Raw genomic sequence first — 17,000 nt, forward strand, 5'->3', positions numbered from 1 at the left:
TCAAACGCCAAACCGTATCGCATTTCAGGAGGTTAAATGTTACTGTTTTAAAACCCCAAAAGGGCGGGAAGATATATAAAATTTAAATTGTTATTTCGGTTGTATCAAATCTAAAGCTCAGAACTTTTTTGTACACCTAATACTAATATAACAGATTGTCCAATTGGTAAAGATGTGCAAGTACTTGAAATTATCAAGTATTCCGTTCTCTTTGAGTATGCGAACAATTTTGTTTTTCAATGCAATAATGCTTTTATATTATAATCAATCTGCAAATAACAGATTTTGTGTGTAATAAATAAAAATAATTGTGTTCCAATATTCGAATATAATATTTAAAAAAATATCTCAAAAGGTAAAATTAAATCCAATTTATATATCATATAAAAGTAAAGTTTGATTTGAATTAATTTTTTTATAAATAAAAATTATTTTAGCATTGAAATCACTTGTACGTATAGTAATAGCATCTCACATTTAATCTTTAAATTTAAGATGACCAATCCTCCAATCTTCTCAATTCATTTCGCCTTAAAAAAGAATTTGTAATTTGTATCATTTTCTTAATTACCATTTTGATCAACTTTTTCATTTAAAATATAAATGTAAAAAAATTAAAATTGTTAATGTTAAAAAAATTAAAGATTAAATTGTTTCAACTCGATATATAAAAAATACAGTAATATAAAGATAAAATTTTGCGTTAAAAAAATCGAGATTGATATAATATAGTTATGAATTTAAAAGCAGAATTAGATCTAGTTTTTTTATTTCTTTGGAGGTTCGGTTATCTTATTGTAAATGACGGAAAATTATAATAAAATCTGTGAGGCAGCAGTGACACTCACTGGGGCGTGTGCCTTGGTGGTGCGGGGTGGTGATGGTGGTAGGGATAGTACTGGTAGTGATGGTGTTGCACTCCTTGCCATACCTCGGAGCCCGTTTCTCCGTGTCCACCATGGCCTGGATGAGAATGTGTATAACCGATGGTGCTGGCTGCGGCAGCAGCGGCTGCAGCGGCAGCTGCAGCTGCTTGATATTGTGACGTCGTGACAGGATATTGTTGATGCTGCTGTTGTTGCTGTTGTTGCTGATGATGATGTTGCTGCTGTTGAGGTTGTTGCGTTTTATTGTTTCTTGGCGGACTCGGTGCAGTTACTTGATCCGTCGGAGAGGTTTGTCGCCATTTACAGTCTCCATTCATAGAATTCATCTCCGCAAGCGACTTAAGCGGATCGCCGGTGGTATTTGTCGAGTGCGTAGACGAGTGGGTTGAATGCGGCGTCGGAGGACTGTAGCTGCCGTTGTTCCTGGGTGGCGTGCGTGACGGTGGCGCGCCCCACATTAGCACAGTTTGCCGCGGCGCTTCGTTGCTATATACCTCAGATTTTACATCCTCGATCTTTGGCGTCAGCATGCCGTTGGCTGCGCTGGTCACCGGCGAGCTGCCGGCAGAATTGCTGGACGACGCGCCGCCCTCCAAGGAATGCCTGCTTCCGGCTCGCACCACGTTCATATCGGTCGCCGCTGGATGCATCGTCGATGCGCTCGCCACGGGACTGGCAGCGTAGGGTGAACCGCTGACGCTTCCAGGGTGTCTCGTTTCCACATAGCTGTATTTAGGTGACTCGCCGCTACCGAGTTGTTGACAGTAGAGCTTCTCTTCTGTCTTACCGGTCAGCTGATGAGTCTCGTACGTAGGCAATGATACGTCGATGAAACCGTTGTACGCAGTGCCGGTATGATATTCCGGATAATATGAGCCCAGTGGTCTGTACTGAAATAGGTTCTCCGTCGCGGCTGTGAGGTACCTATTATCTAACGCACTCGCTGGATAGAGAGTTTGATGATAGTTGCCCGTATGACCGATGTAAGTTGTCAGAGAAGGATCGGTGCTTGCCGCCACTGCTGTGGGCGCGTACGGTGTCGGGTACATGGTGTTCAAATTGCTGTACGCCGCGGCAACCGCCGCCGCCGTGCTGGTATCCGCCGCCGCGAGATAGTCCACGGACGCAACTGGCGGAGCTGGTGGCGAGGCCGACGACTGAGAAGAAAGCTTGCGCTTGTTGCGACATGACGAGAGGAAGTCCCGCAGCTGCGTCTTGTACCGCCTGTTTACTCTTTGGGGCGCCGGTTGAGCCGGTAACGTCGGCGTCATGACTGACCCCGTCAGAGTATCACTGTCCGAGAAGTAGCTGTTGGTCAATCCGGCGTCCAGATAACTCACTTTGAAGTCCATTGTACGTTTACCAAGCAAGTCTCTACCTTCCTCCTCCCTGAAATGTGAATTAATCGTATTTGCCGGTCTGCGCATCGAATCAAATGTAACACTGATACTTACATGAGGGGTCGATGAGTACTGAGCACAAAGTCTGGTTTCGAGTTTTTGTAAACCAGTCTGGAACTAGTTTGCAGCCACTGCCATCCACCATCCTTTGTTTGAAATCTATAAGCTATCATGCCTGATGCACCGGTTTTCAGTACTAAAAGAAGAAAAGGGACAACAGTTAAAATCCTATAAATATTCGCAATTATCTAATTTCGTAAAAACAATGCGACGTCATTTCAGCAAAATTGATTTTGTGTCTAGTATCAATGAACTTAACAAAATCATTCAAATATTGTATAAAGTAGCAAATAATAAGATACTAATTCGCTTTCAATTTATATTCGCATATTTTATACTTATTATTTAGAATAAAAGAGATTAATTCAATTCGGTGCATTTTTATTTTTTCTGGGGAAATTATAATATATGGGCGGAATTTTATGCTGTAAATATTAAAGCTTTCACAATGGACTTACATTCTTGATGCGCGCTAGCAACATAGGCCAGGTCGTCGTAATGGACTAGATCGTAGCCACCGAGATTCGTTAGTTCCGCATCGGAATAGCCTAGGAGCATCTTTCCTTTCTGATCCATCGTTACGAGCGCAAGATCCAACTTGTGCTTGCTCTTAAACATTACTTCCTTCTGCGGCACCTCCAGGAGCGAAGGCGGCCCGAACGGTGTGCACAGAGCGAACAGAGCCAGCGGTGGCTCTTCCGTCTTCCGGTTCTGGCCATGAAGTACTTTAACTCGGCCCCTGATGTCCAGACGCTGCAATAAATAATTCGCAGTGTCTAGAGCGACAATAAAAAATATCATACAACTAAAAAGTTGAACGCATAAAATCATGATCATTTGGTGAGAAAATATGAATCGAGGTGGAACCATATAAACCATTTCTATTTTTTAAATTTTTAATTTGTATAATAATACTTGTTACAGACTCATTGTCGTAACACAATTATTAAATATATAATATAATTAATAAATAATTATGTAATAAATATTATTGCTATTATGTTATGTATATACAGCAATGTTTTTGCTGAAGTTTAAAAATTCAGTTAGATACACTTATAAAAATAATTTTGTTAAATTTATTAAGATAATTACTAAAGACACTCGAACTAATTACTAAAATATCAAATTTTTTTCATCAACGCTTAAGTGTTCTAAATAATTACTTTGACGGTCCAACAAAATTATTTTGAGATCTGTTACCTAATTAAATTTTTTATAATACTTCAACAAAACCATTCTTTCCATGTATGAATTATTCTTGAAGTCGTATATAGTTTCATCGAAGGATCTCTCATGCAGCATCCGGATAAGTGATAGATCGAAGTCGCCCATGGCGCTCGTAACAGAAGAAGGTCTCACGTAGATGGACCCGTCGCAAAAAAAAAAAAAAAAAAAAAAAAAAAAAAAAAACTGGCAAAAGCTCACCGGTAGCTAGATCGACGATATGCCGCCAAGGGCAGGTCCTGGAGGAGGTGGTAGTGGCGGTGCGCCTCTCGCGCCGTAAACTCTTTTACGATTACAGTTTCATTTTCATAAACGTCAAAGCGGCGTCGTTTTTGCCGAACTTTTGCGAGCTTGGCGCAGCGCGGAACTCGCTCTCTTTCGCGCGTCTCGTCCTTTGCCCGGAATAATACCGCCGTCCAAGCCCGCGTTCGACATCGGGTATACCTGCGCGCGTCCGCGGTGTGTTTGCCGTAAGATAATTAGTGTTTTGCCGTGTCTTCGTACCACGGCTGCCCGACCTTCCCTTCCCCGTCCTCGTCCCTTCCGGAGAGAACCTGGTTTTGTTTGGCCCTTGATTTATACCTTTTCTTGAACGCCGTCGGGACAACGGTACCAACGATGGAGCCGACGACCAGCTCGGCCGTCCGGACGAATTATCGTTTCAATCTCTGCCGCGCTGTCACGGTTCATTGGCTGGGCCTATGATTATACACGTCCAGCTTTTGCGCGGAGAATGTCGGGCCCACGGTCTAGATTTAAGGCCGTTGACGTAAGCGTGACTTGAAATTCCTTCGGGAATATTTAGGAAATCCGCTTAACACCGGATACATGTATTTTGCTGATCCGTTGCGAGTGAACGAAAGTCAATCTGAAGCATCATGTTTTACGTACGAACTGAGTAGCATTTGTGTCGCTTGGTGAAAGTTGTCGGTGTTACCTCTAACGTTGTAAAAATTATAACTCGGTTGTACTGACGTACGTTCGATGTCCCGTAAAATTACGGGAGAGGTCGTTGAAACCAATACTTTGCGCGTAACGATCTAATACATGCCTTCGCGGTTTTAGAACTTGGTGGCAGGTCGAGAGGGTAAGTAGCAAACAACCCGGGAGAGAGAGGATCGGAAGAGGAGATGGACGGGAGGATGGTAGGGAAAAAAAGCAATTACGCGAGAGCGGGGGAAATAGTGGCGTCGTTATGGAACGGAGAGAAGAGCTCGCTCCTCTTCCCTTTATGACAGTGAAATTATTAATTACTGTTTTGTATGCCGGCACATCGCTTTTGTAACCGTGAAGGAACGTCGTCTTGACTCCTACTTGGCTTGGTCCTTACCTAAGGCAGCCAGCGCGCATACCATTTATTGTAATTACGTGGCGCATTTGCCACAAAGATTTCGAGATCATTACATGCTTTCACGAAGCATCCGAATACGTTAAAATATCCGAGGTAATATTGGAAGGTAATCTAAGGATAGCCCCATACGCGGTCGAAACATTCGGAGTTTGTAATAATAATTTAAATATAAGTTATGTACATGTGATATATAACTAATTAAAAATTTGTGCGCAAAAATTACCACACTGTATTCTCGTAGCTTTTTAACTTGGAATATTTTACTTTTCAATTTCGAGAGATCTTTAATAATTATACACAGAGTATTAGAAACGTTTGGATTTCAAACCTACATATATTTTTAAAAAATAAATTCCATATTAGGTAAATTAGAATATGTATTAATGATTGTTTTTAATAAACTTGATATTGTTTTTAATACATTAAAAAATTGAAGTGCTGGATTTTAATTAAGAAAAAATTATTTAATATTTAAAAGTTTGTGTCCAGCATAAGTTTTTTTTTTTTAAAATGTAGAAAAATTTAGAGTAGCTTTTTAAGATTATATTATCAATTAACTCAATGTTAAAACTTTTATTTAATAAAAATTGAAATTTGAATAAAAGTGCGGAAGAAATTTGAGAGTAAAATTTCGCTTATGTCAAAAAAGATTCAGATTGCAGACAGAGACTCAAGTATAACTCGACTTCAATTTTAAGTATAAAATTTAATTTAAAGCTCAAGATGGTATTAAAAAAATTGCTAACTTATTATTAAATAAAAAATCAAATAATTTCATATTAATCGACAAATATTAGAATGATTCTAATACATTTTGTATGTGTGAGTATAATTATACACATCAGAATATAAAAGTCCATGTTTTCGTTTGGATTGTGTGTAAGCTGGTGGTGCGATTAAAAATGTAAAAATGTAAAAATGTAAAAATACTAGTACTGGATATAAAGCAACGTGTACATACCAGAAAACCTGATGTATTGTCAAGAAGACAACGGAAGCGAACCGTGAAACTACGTTCGAGCAGATGACAATGTTGGGGCGAGAGTGCGTCGTGCAAAGGCAGGCTTGCACTTTCGGCAGGCAAGAAAGAATTCCACATTAATTGCCGCTGTAATTCCTCCCGATCTTCGCTATGCACCAGTTCATAGACACTCTGGTGGACGATGTCAGACTGAAAAAAGAAGAGGACATCTCTTAGCGTTACTTCTCCATCAGATATTTCATAGCCATTTGTTTTTTAATATTTAGTATACGATTGATGTTTATAGTGTTTTCTTCCAAAGCATCAGACTACGCACTGAAGATTGAGGATTACGAATGAAAGATGAGAATTCATTCAATTAGATTGATAAGCTTTTTTTGCGTCTTTTAATATTTCGTGGAATGAGTATGTAATAAAAATGTATAATGTAAATTGTAAACATTACTATTAATTGTAACAAGAATCTATCGAGACAGATTATTTTCTCTTTATTTTAATTTTTTTCCTTTTTATAACACTTTTGCAGACTTTATTGCATAATTAATTTCAACGTGATTCATTTAATTCACAATAATTATACGTATAGTATTTCTACTTTACTGAAGAGAGAATTCAAGAGTCCGTATGTAAAAATAGATTTATACTGTATGATTACGTACGTTCGGTATACTAAATCACCAAATATTACGTCATTTTTATTCCTAACGAAAGACACGTCTACGAAACCAAATGGGTAATATACTATATCACCGTGATTTGTTGCCAACGTCGAAAATAATAAAAACAAAAAGTGAGACTCGCTTATCCACAACACGAGCAATACAGATTTTATTGCGTCCATACATAATTAATGTTCGTTTATTCGCAGTTTAGATACCGGCTATAAAACGAGTTAATAATAGTGCTCGCGTTCCTTGCCTCGCGGGCACCTGACATTCGCGTTTATCCAATCTAAGAATTCGTGCATACATTCTATCGTGTGTCACGAACGTGCGCGAACTCAAAGCCATTATTTACGATTAACTCTTCGACTACCGTTTTCTTCGTGTCAATCCTCGTCGCAATCTCGTTTATGCTGCCCTTATGCCACGAGAGACTGCGGGGTGCGTACAAAGATTACTGTGCGAGACCGTCAGACTTGTTCGAACTCGAAGTAAGCCAGTGCCGGTTTCCGCGTTGCTTATATTTGTAAAATTGAGCCATTTCTGTGTCAAAAACGATCACTTTTGAAAGCAGGAGAAATGGCTTTGATTGACTTGAAATATATTGCAGTACAAAAAAGAAATTATAAGTGCACAAGATGATTAATAAAATTTCGCAATGTTTTTAGAGAAGATACGATACCCTAAATATTAATTTTTCGAAATTTTATAAATTAAAAAACAAACTTACATTTCTATATATGTATAAATAATAAAAAAAACATAAATGTAAAAATATTTTAAGTGATGAAACATTTATTTTCAAACTTAATGTTGATTTTGTATTTACCATATATTTCTATTCTTTTTATGTAAAAACATTTAAATCTTTCTGAAGTAAAGATATTAAAATGTTTTTTTCAGTAATAATAATCGCATAACTATAAATTGTACAACTATATAATTAAACTATAGATAGATTACCAATTGTACTATTTTAAAGCATGGTGTATTCGAGAAGCAGAGTGGCGCAGTGGAAGCGTGCTGGGCCCATAACCCAGAGGTCCGTGGATCGAAACCACGCTCTGCTATCTCTTTTTTTTTTTAATTTAGGCTGTCATGTATACAGTTCCTGAATAAATATATATATATTTTTTCATGAGTATGTATTATTACGCAATCTCATAAAAACATAATTACTAATTTTTATAAGAAAAGCTTATGTGCTTCCACAATTTTTTAACAAATTATACAACACTGACACAATTTGTTACAATTTTTGTGCTAATTCCCTTACACAATATTTGTATTATTAAACATTATATTATTCATCTTGTGTTAAATTAACACCAAAATTCGAATGAACCGTTTAAGACACAAAATGTATTAAATTATTTAACATAAATTTTTCAACTGCGTAATGGTAATGGTAATAGTAATGGTATCATTAGAGGATTCTTAGGTCGCAGCCGGGCGCTTCGCGCGGTGTTGGCGATCAATGCCGTCATGCGGAATTACATAACAATTTCAAGTGGAAAAACATGAGAAGTGGCAGGCACGATCAATTCTCCCTCTCCCTCGCGTTTCTCTCTCGCGTCGTCGCTGCCAATGTTACTCCGCAATTTCTCGCTTATGACCAGCAACAGCAACAGCAACGACCGCGACAGAGAGCGCGGCTAAACATGGAAGTCGTGAGATCGCGGCGCCGCTGATATACACCTAGGCACGAACGTACGTAGGCAGGTATAATACACACGCCGGTCGTGTACACTGGACAGATACACACAGGGGATCGGGGTGTACGGCCGGCGTTGGAAAACGTAGCTCTGGTAGCCGAGGGAAGTCGCCTGGTATCGTACTCTCTACCCGCCTGATTTATTATATTATTCGCGCCGGGTGAGTGCGAGCAGCCGAGCTGACAGCCGTGACCAGGTAATGGTCGATGTAGAGAGAGTCAATTCGATCTGTTCAAGAGAGCCCTCGACCTAGAACTGAACCCAGCCAGGGCGGGGGGGGGGGGGTTAGGGCGGGTGCGTGTGCACGGTGTCGATTATCGGATTAAAAGTCACGCGCGTTGCACCTATCCGCTCCTAAGACCTGGTCGAGATCTCCTCGGTCCTGTTAGACATGAGGCTCAGTGATGCAAAGTATTTAAAGATGCATCCTGGAATACTTATATCTACGTCTGCACAAAGCACTTTTTAGCAACAAGCGCGATTTGCCTTGTACACATTTTGTGACTTGTGTATTATATTCCAGAAATAGAAAATATCTAGTCCAATTTTATAATATATTTGTAATAAATTATTGTAATAAATGGTATTTTTTTAAATTTAATATTTATAACAAAATTTACGAAATATTTGTATGATTGTGTATATAAGTATTTTTACAGGCCCAGAAATTTATCTGCCTCGTAAAAATGTTATTAAAATTGAAAAAGGTTGAAAAGTGTGATCTAAATGGATAATATGAATTATATTATCAGTTTAGACCAGCGCTTTTTCAATTTTTGTTCAATTTACATTAAATAACGTGTTAAATTTCTCAAGATAGAGCATTAGATGCACATGCTTCAGCGCTCAACATAGTTCTTTTATCAGATTACCGTTAATATGACATTTTAAAAAATAAAAAGTAAAGTTATAAAACTTTTATTTTTATTTCACTGTGTTGTAAAAGTGATTTTATTGCAATAATTATGTCGTTTTGGTTCAAATGAGAGTTAAACATATCACATAAAAAAAATGTAAAAAATTATAAATAAGTATAAAAAAATGAGTGAAGTGTCTCAGTCTTTAAATTTTTTTCGCTTCTTTTTAACTTCTTTAAAATTTTTCCGATACATTTCTCTAGATATTTATTTATTTTTTTTTCTAAAATTAGCAAGAGAGCGATATTCTAATGAGCGAAGGGACAGCAGCGCAACGTCGAGTACACGCCGTATTAATTTCTACAGTTCTTCCAAGCCAGTTGGAGCTAATAGAAAATTCTATTTCTTCGGTGTGCGGACTCGTCGCTCTCACTGTAGACTAGTCTCGGATTAATTATGCGCGATAAAGTGCGTCGAACACGTGTAACTACATGTGCCGGTACGCGAGCTTGTATCGCGGTGCGCGACGTCACGGCCGATCAGATATTTTCTGAAATAATGCCACTCGGTTTGCCGTACATCCCACGTTCGAGGATGGTCTCTTCCTGTTTTTGCCCACGTGTCATTCCCGCTCGTTGCATTCAGTTTATACCTCTTGGTCTATATAAAGAAAATTATGGATCTGAGAGATTTGCTGTCCGTAATATCACCATAATGGACGATGTATCAACTCAACGAGTTTATGCAATTATCACTAAAATTACCGCGTACAACATAATAATTTAATTGCTACAATAAATGCATTGTTATAAGTTAATTCACGAAGACATTCGGAAGATTACGAGATCCGTGGACAGTGCTTTCACATATACATAAAGCAACACGAATAGGGAAAATAATTCTAAATAGATCTCTATATTTAGAACGTATATTTATCCAGGATAATTGTTTCTACATAGAAAGAATGGTTTTGCTGAAGAATCTAAAAATTTAGTTAGATATACTCTCTAAAACTTTCAGAGAACGTATCTTATTATACTTTGAAAAGTAAACTCTCACTCTTAAAGATTGAAAGTTGAGTCACTCTTTTTCAAGACAAGCTCAATTTTCACTTTTTAGAGTAAAATTCCACTTAAAAAAATGTAGAGAACGGATTGGGAAATAATTTTATCAAAATAATTACAGGGCATTCTAATAGATTGCTGGAATATCAAAACTTTTGAAGCGATACTCATCATTCTTTCAGATTTCTTACCCTGAAAAGAATCTGGTTAAATTAGAATTCTGACTGAAAAAAATAATCAAAAAAATAAATAGAATTTTCTGGTTGAATCTATTATAATTCTAATTGAAATAATCACAATTTTCATATAATCAAAATCTTCAGGTTCATTTATTTTCAACTAGAAGTTTTTCTCAGTGTACATAATTATTTCGACAGTCCAACAAAATTTTCAGATTTGTATTTACCTAAATTTTTAAATACGTCAGCAGAATCGTTCTTCCCACTACCATTGAGAAGCTCATCCATTTTATTTCGAAAATTATGACACGGTTAACTATTTGTCGTGTCTTGTCGCGGATTTAAATATCGCTGAAATGGAAAGTCTAAACGCGCGGTTCGAGGTGAACGAGATAATATACATTAATATCACCACCTTATCCGCAAGTTTATTAAATTCATTAAACGACTCGTGCGCTCACTTGAGTACGGGACATCGGGATTCGCATTGCACGCGCATTACATATCTCGTACACGTGGATCATAATCGTCGAGATACGAACTACGCCTAGGTTTCGATATAAGCAGCGAGAGCGCAATTTCATCGAGGGAACGGTTTCCCGGCGCATTCACACCGATCGTAAAACTCCGAATCCCAATAAATATGATGAAGGGGCGAGGGGTTTCTCGACGAAACCTGCAGGTAAGCTGGAGAGATAGAAGTTCTGGTTCGCCGTGGGATCCAATGAATTTGAGCGCGGGCCGTCTCCATTCTTCCTTTTCTTTCTTTCCTTCCTCCTTTTTCCCCCTTCACTAGTCGCAACCCTGCTGCGATCGCGAGAGCTCTAATTTTAATTAAGGATTACACACGATTTCCGTGGTAATCACCGTCCGTACCTCACCTGGACACACAGTGGACATATAATTGCACAGCCATGTTCCACCTTCGTCCTGGTGCCCCTTCGTTCCCGCTTGCCGTATGTATATCGCGGCAATAACGATGAGAATACATTCACTTGTAATTCTCATTGATGAACGACGCGATCGATTATTCTTAGCGCGCCGCTGGAACGGCTTGTTTATTTCGCGACTGGCTTGGCAAATTTTATCGGTAGATAGAAATTAATCTTCTTGAATAAATAATATTCGCTGTACACTGAAGAAATAATGTATGTACTTACACTTTCTGCGATATTTTCTATGTAATTACAGATATTCAAACGTTAAAGAAAAATTTTTGTCAGCATGTATTAATTAACCAGTACGATGAAAATCCGGATTGAAATAAACAGAATAAATAATTGTAATAATTGAACACAAATTTGATTCATATCAATTGTTTCGTAAAATAATTAAGAGTTAAAATAAGTTATTGCTGCAGAATATTTTTATCCTAATTTTAAGATGCCGAAAGTTTCGATTGACGAATGAAGCCTCAAGTATGCAAGCAGAATGCAATTTTTTCATTCTCGTTCAATTTCAATGAGTAAATTCTTAGATTAAAATTCAGATATCAAGATACTTAATAAAATAAGAAATTTGTGAGAAAATCGAGAGAGAGAGAGAGAGAGAGAGAGAGATTGACTGAAGAGCTCCGCTACAAAAGTAATTCGTATTTCAAAGCCGCTAAAGGATGCATTATATATAGAAATACAATCCCCGTAACACGCAAATGTAATAAAACTAATCTCATGTTTTGCGATCGAATAATAAATCTTCTCCTCTACGTTTATCTCCGTGCTATTTATTATAATTGAAACGAACAACCAATTCGTTGTTTATTGTGCCATTGTTCATTGATTGCCGTTATTACACCGCCGGTTCGGTGTACAGAAGGATAGCGGAGCGTGGAATTTTCTGGGATACGTTTTGCATAACGTGGTCGAGGTCAGGCGGTGTATTTTTAACCCTTTAACTATACAGTATGCATCGTCGGCTGCGCGCTGTTACATTTATCTAACAGCACGTTCGCCGATACTTGGATAGTTCAACAATTGTCCCTCGCAATGCATGACGAAAAGGAGCGCACAACGTACACCTCGTATCTCGAAGCTGATCCCGCGTAATCGAGTCCCTCTTAAAATCGTCGATCGATAGAGGCAGGCCAAAGTGTAAATTGCCCTTAACGCCACCGCGGCCGTTTATAAACGGCCCGCAATTACATCTTACGTCGTAATAGTTTGTCGTCACGTACCAACGCATAATAGCCCTCCAATCTGGGCGATCGCTCTCGTTAAGTGGCCTAATCACAAATTATATTTTAATCGCCGGTCGATACGGAGCCACCCCTGCTACCGCGTTCACCACCCCTCCCCTCCTCCCCCCCCGGTGGTCGACTTGACGAGGATATAATTGCACGCTCACGTGCCCGTGCTTCTTACGTAAATTATAATCGGACTGTGTGTCAACCGTCTCTGACAAACGTCAGAGGACGGCCCCAAGAAACTCTCTGATTCGTATCACAAGAATAATCAATGTAATTCCATCCCTCTCCCGGCCGTTAATGCCATTACGTTTTCTTGGAAGCGCATTTCAGCGAATTGCAAAAGCCCTCCCGTTATCGATACATATTAAACATTCCCGAACGATATCAGCTGCTGTTCCTTCGCTCCGTAACTTCTTCCGCGGCGGAGACGAGCGTAATTTACACGTGCGATACATTAATGCGATTGCTCGTCCATTCCAGGGCCTTTCAGCGAAGAATATGGCGTCTTCTCGTTTGAGACATTGGAGACACGTAATTACTATGTTTAAGATTACTATGTGTAAGATGTACGCTGCTTGATAATACGTTATGTTCCGATATTTTTAACGTGGCATATTATATTTTAACGATTCTAGATGCCATTACGATCATATTAATTTTAATAAAAGTTGACAGTTTTTCCTTCATCGTGTAACTTAACAATTTTTAATATTTATCACACCTTTCCACAAAATATTTTACTGAAAAAAATGGGTGCGCAACAAATACCATATGTGGCTCATAATTAAAACAAATTTGGTGTGAGATTATCGCATGTCAATATTTTGTATACACGGAGAGAACAGTTTTGCTGAAGTTTTAACATTTAAAATTTTAACTAGATATGTAGGTCTAAAAATAATTTTATTAAACCATTAAAATAATTATGTAGAACGCTTAAACATTATTAGTAACGCTGTAAAAGTTTTTTTTGTTGTAAAAAAAGCAGTTTGTGTCAAACTGATATTTAACATTTCATAGTATTAAAAATGTTATAACATAATTTATAAATAAAAGTAAATAATTAACAATAATGTATTTTAGAACGTAAATTTCAAGGTAAATAAACATATATTAGTTTAATATATAAAAAATATTAATTTTATAGCATTTGAGATACGTAAAATGTAATTTTAATTGAACACAAATTTTCCAACAGAGCATTATTTTTAAATCTATTATTTTTATCTACTTATATTATAGTATGTAATATAATAGCATTATCTTCAAATTTACCTATGTGTGTCTAACTTTTTAATATTTCAGCAAAACAATTCTTTCCATATGTATCATCTAAATGTATTGTAATACCCAGTTTGATCGCAATCGACTCTTTCCACCTTTATTTCGATCGAACTTAGAGGAAAAGTACGCAACACGTAACACGTGGAAAGTTAATCGGTTCAGCAGGGGGATACAACGTTAATTTCGCGATATTAGCGAAATAATTACAGATATTCTTTTGATCAACTTAGTTGAGTTAATCGTGTGCAACCGAATCAGTATTACAAAGTGCACATGCTGAGTTGCAGGTATCGAGCGTTTAAATTACACAGCATCGTTGCACTGACTATGCGCCGCCATTGTCTACGTTTTAATTGAACGTAGTTGATCGCGATACAACGGCAAATTTAATACCTTTATCGCAGGAGCTTTAAAAAAAAATGGCAAAAACGTCTGGCGCTTCTCATCCAAGATTTAATTACCTATGACAATATAATAGGGTCTGATATAATCAGAACTAACGCATTGCGTAACGTGCTGTTAATATTGAAATTTTCATCGTGATGATATTCGCGTGCAATGTATAATGCAAAATAATTATGAAGCGTTTTAATTATACAACCTGAATTAAGATATGTGTCTCGTTTTCTTCGAGTTTAGACAGATAATGGCGAGAGTTCATGTTATAGTTAAGAGACGCGACAGATTTTCAAAGTAAACGTTTAAATATACAACCGATGTTAAAAGTTGCTACACATATTGCGACATTGTGAACGAAATGAATGGATAAATGACTTTGGAATACTCGACAATGACAAGCATACGGTTTTTAATTCGAAAACGATGACAGAATATCTGATGCAGCAATATCGCTGTACCTCGTATGTAATTTTATTGCGTAATTAGCTCAAGATTGCGCTAATTAATGCTTCGGCCTACAGCAATTAAAGGCCATGGAAATCTACCGCTGGTTCAATCGCGGGATGAATTGCCTTCCCACATTAGGAATTATTCATCTACTTTAATAGCGCTAATAACATACAAAACGCGCAGCTTTGCAGTTGCATTTTCTCTTAATCGCTCGTTATATTCGTTAACTGCGACATTTGGAATCTTTAGAGTCTGTTTCTCCTCGTCTCAAAAGTATTCACGATGTGCGGCGCAAATGTCTGACCTCGGATTCCGTATGCATATGAATTTGCATCGATAATATTAATTAATAATTTATTGAATATCCCCACATTCTAATAAAGAAACATTCCATTTCATCAGTCCGTATGTACACGAACTGATTCTGACGGGAAATAATCTTAATAATATAGAATAACATCGTTATGCAAATTATCCATACAAAGACGAATAATTACGATATCAGTCTAAAAAAAGTTATAAAAAAAAAAAATCTTAAAATATTTTCAAATTAATTCTTCAGTTATTACAATAATATAATTAAAGTATCGATTTCACCAAACTCGCAGTTTGCTCCAGAATTTATGTATGTATTCATAAATTTATTCAATTATTCCATACGTTTTTTCATCATGTTTATTTATTTTATTTATATTCAATTATTTTATATACTTTATTTTTACATTTTTTTGTTTATACATCGTGCAAGATTATTCAGCCAAAAAATTCCTTGTAGCGCTCTTAACGCGAGCTAACGTACATTCGCGCGATCGTTTTGTACGTACGTTTATGCAAACTCATTTCGCATTTTCACATGTTCCTGGGCGAATCAATTAATTACAGTACCAGCCTGATGTCATCCGCGCGCGAGTCAGCTTCTCCGCTGATCCGTCTCTTTCTCCCTCGCTCTCTTTCTTTCTTTCTTCGCGTCCAGGTATCGCTTATCTCTTTTTCCCCGCTTTTTTTCCATGCTCACCGGGCACACCCGAGAGAGGCCAGTCACCGATGGACGGCGGCGCGACGGCGGCCACGGTCCGGTAAGGTCCGTCCGTATAACGTTTGTTACCATTGCTCGTTTAAATAATCTCGAAACATGCGTCCGCGGGGTTGCGAGGCACAAGCAAGAGGGGGGGGGAGAGAGAGAGAGAGAGAGAGAGAGAGAGAGAGAGAGAGGCTTCGCGCTCGTGCGCGGTCACGGATGGCTTTACGATCGGCCCTCGTCGTTAATTAAGAGCTTGTAATTATTTAGTGGTGGACGCTAGCGCACCCCCGCCGGCATCGGCGCGGCCTGAGCTCTCCCTCGGCCGGAGAGAGACTTGATTTACATTCCTGCGAAGAATGCGTCGGCCTCGCCTTCCTTCGCTCTATTTTCTTTTTCTACTCGCAACACCCCCGCGCCCGCTTCGTTCCTCCCCCCCCCCCCCCCCCCCCCCAAAAAAAAAGCACGAAGTGTAGAACTCGCACGCTGTAGGCCTTCTCCGTCGCTCCTTCCATCACGAGCCGCTCGGATCTCATTCTCGTTTTTCTTCCCGTCCTTTGAACCCTCTCGTCGGCTCTTATTTCGCAAACAAGTGAGAGACCTGACCGTCGCATCGCGTTGCCTCGGTGACATGATTCAAGCGAGACCGATAGATTTTTTTAATAAAAGAGCGAGGTTATCGTGAAAATTGTTTTATAATTAACGGTAATTAATTAATTTAAAGTAATTAATAATATATACAAAGATATGATAAAGACTAAAAATACTAAAAATAATTCCTGAAACACTTAATTTTGGAAAATAAGTTTTCTGCCACATTCGTAGAATATTCGTTGAAAATTTGGTATTTATATAGAAGAGAAAATTAATTTCATCGAGTACATTTTTTCCTTCGCGCTGATCGAACTCTTCTAATTCTCAAAATGTTCAAAGAGGTTCCCTGATGTACAGCGAAGGGCTTAAATAAGAAACATTTTAGCACTGATTCTTTTCTTATCGCTATATCCATTTTCTCCCATTAAAATATATTCGCTTTTATAGAAGTGGAGATTTTAACTCGAATAGATATGTATATCACGACCTCACTGTCTTATAATATTAACATAAGAAATATCATATAATTCAATTAGAATCTAGAAAATTATGTAAACGTTAGTATAGATACATGGAAAGTAAGGACACCAAGATACCAATGTGTTAACATATGACAGATGATGTACGAGCGTCTCGAGATGTACCAATCGATTTATGAGCTCCTGTCGCGTTCGAGGCTTCCATAT

At 37.9% G+C, this 17,000-nt stretch overlaps 1 protein-coding gene and 1 non-coding gene across 2 annotated transcripts in view; one reads left to right on the plus strand and one right to left on the minus strand.

The window, feature by feature from the left end:
• LOC108754124 (circadian locomoter output cycles protein kaput) overlaps positions 1 to 17,000 on the minus strand; it is a 204,315-nt gene that overhangs the window by 2,280 nt on the left and 185,035 nt on the right. Inside the window, exons 5-8 of the mRNA XM_018496207.1 lie at positions 5,887 to 6,096; positions 2,806 to 3,100; positions 2,342 to 2,483; positions 849 to 2,276 (exon numbers count right to left, since the gene is read on the minus strand). Of these exons, the coding sequence (XP_018351709.1) occupies positions 849 to 2,276; positions 2,342 to 2,483; positions 2,806 to 3,100; positions 5,887 to 6,096 (2,075 nt within the window). The remainder of the gene's footprint in view (positions 1 to 848; positions 2,277 to 2,341; positions 2,484 to 2,805; positions 3,101 to 5,886; positions 6,097 to 17,000) is intronic.
• Positions 7,568 to 7,639, plus strand: Trnam-cau. The gene has a single exon. It is a non-coding gene; the product is annotated as a tRNA-Met (tRNA).

This window comes from Trachymyrmex septentrionalis, unplaced genomic scaffold, assembly GCF_001594115.1.
Source record: "Trachymyrmex septentrionalis isolate Tsep2-gDNA-1 unplaced genomic scaffold, Tsep1.0 scaffold76, whole genome shotgun sequence".
Classification (NCBI taxonomy): domain Eukaryota; kingdom Metazoa; phylum Arthropoda; class Insecta; order Hymenoptera; family Formicidae; genus Trachymyrmex; species Trachymyrmex septentrionalis.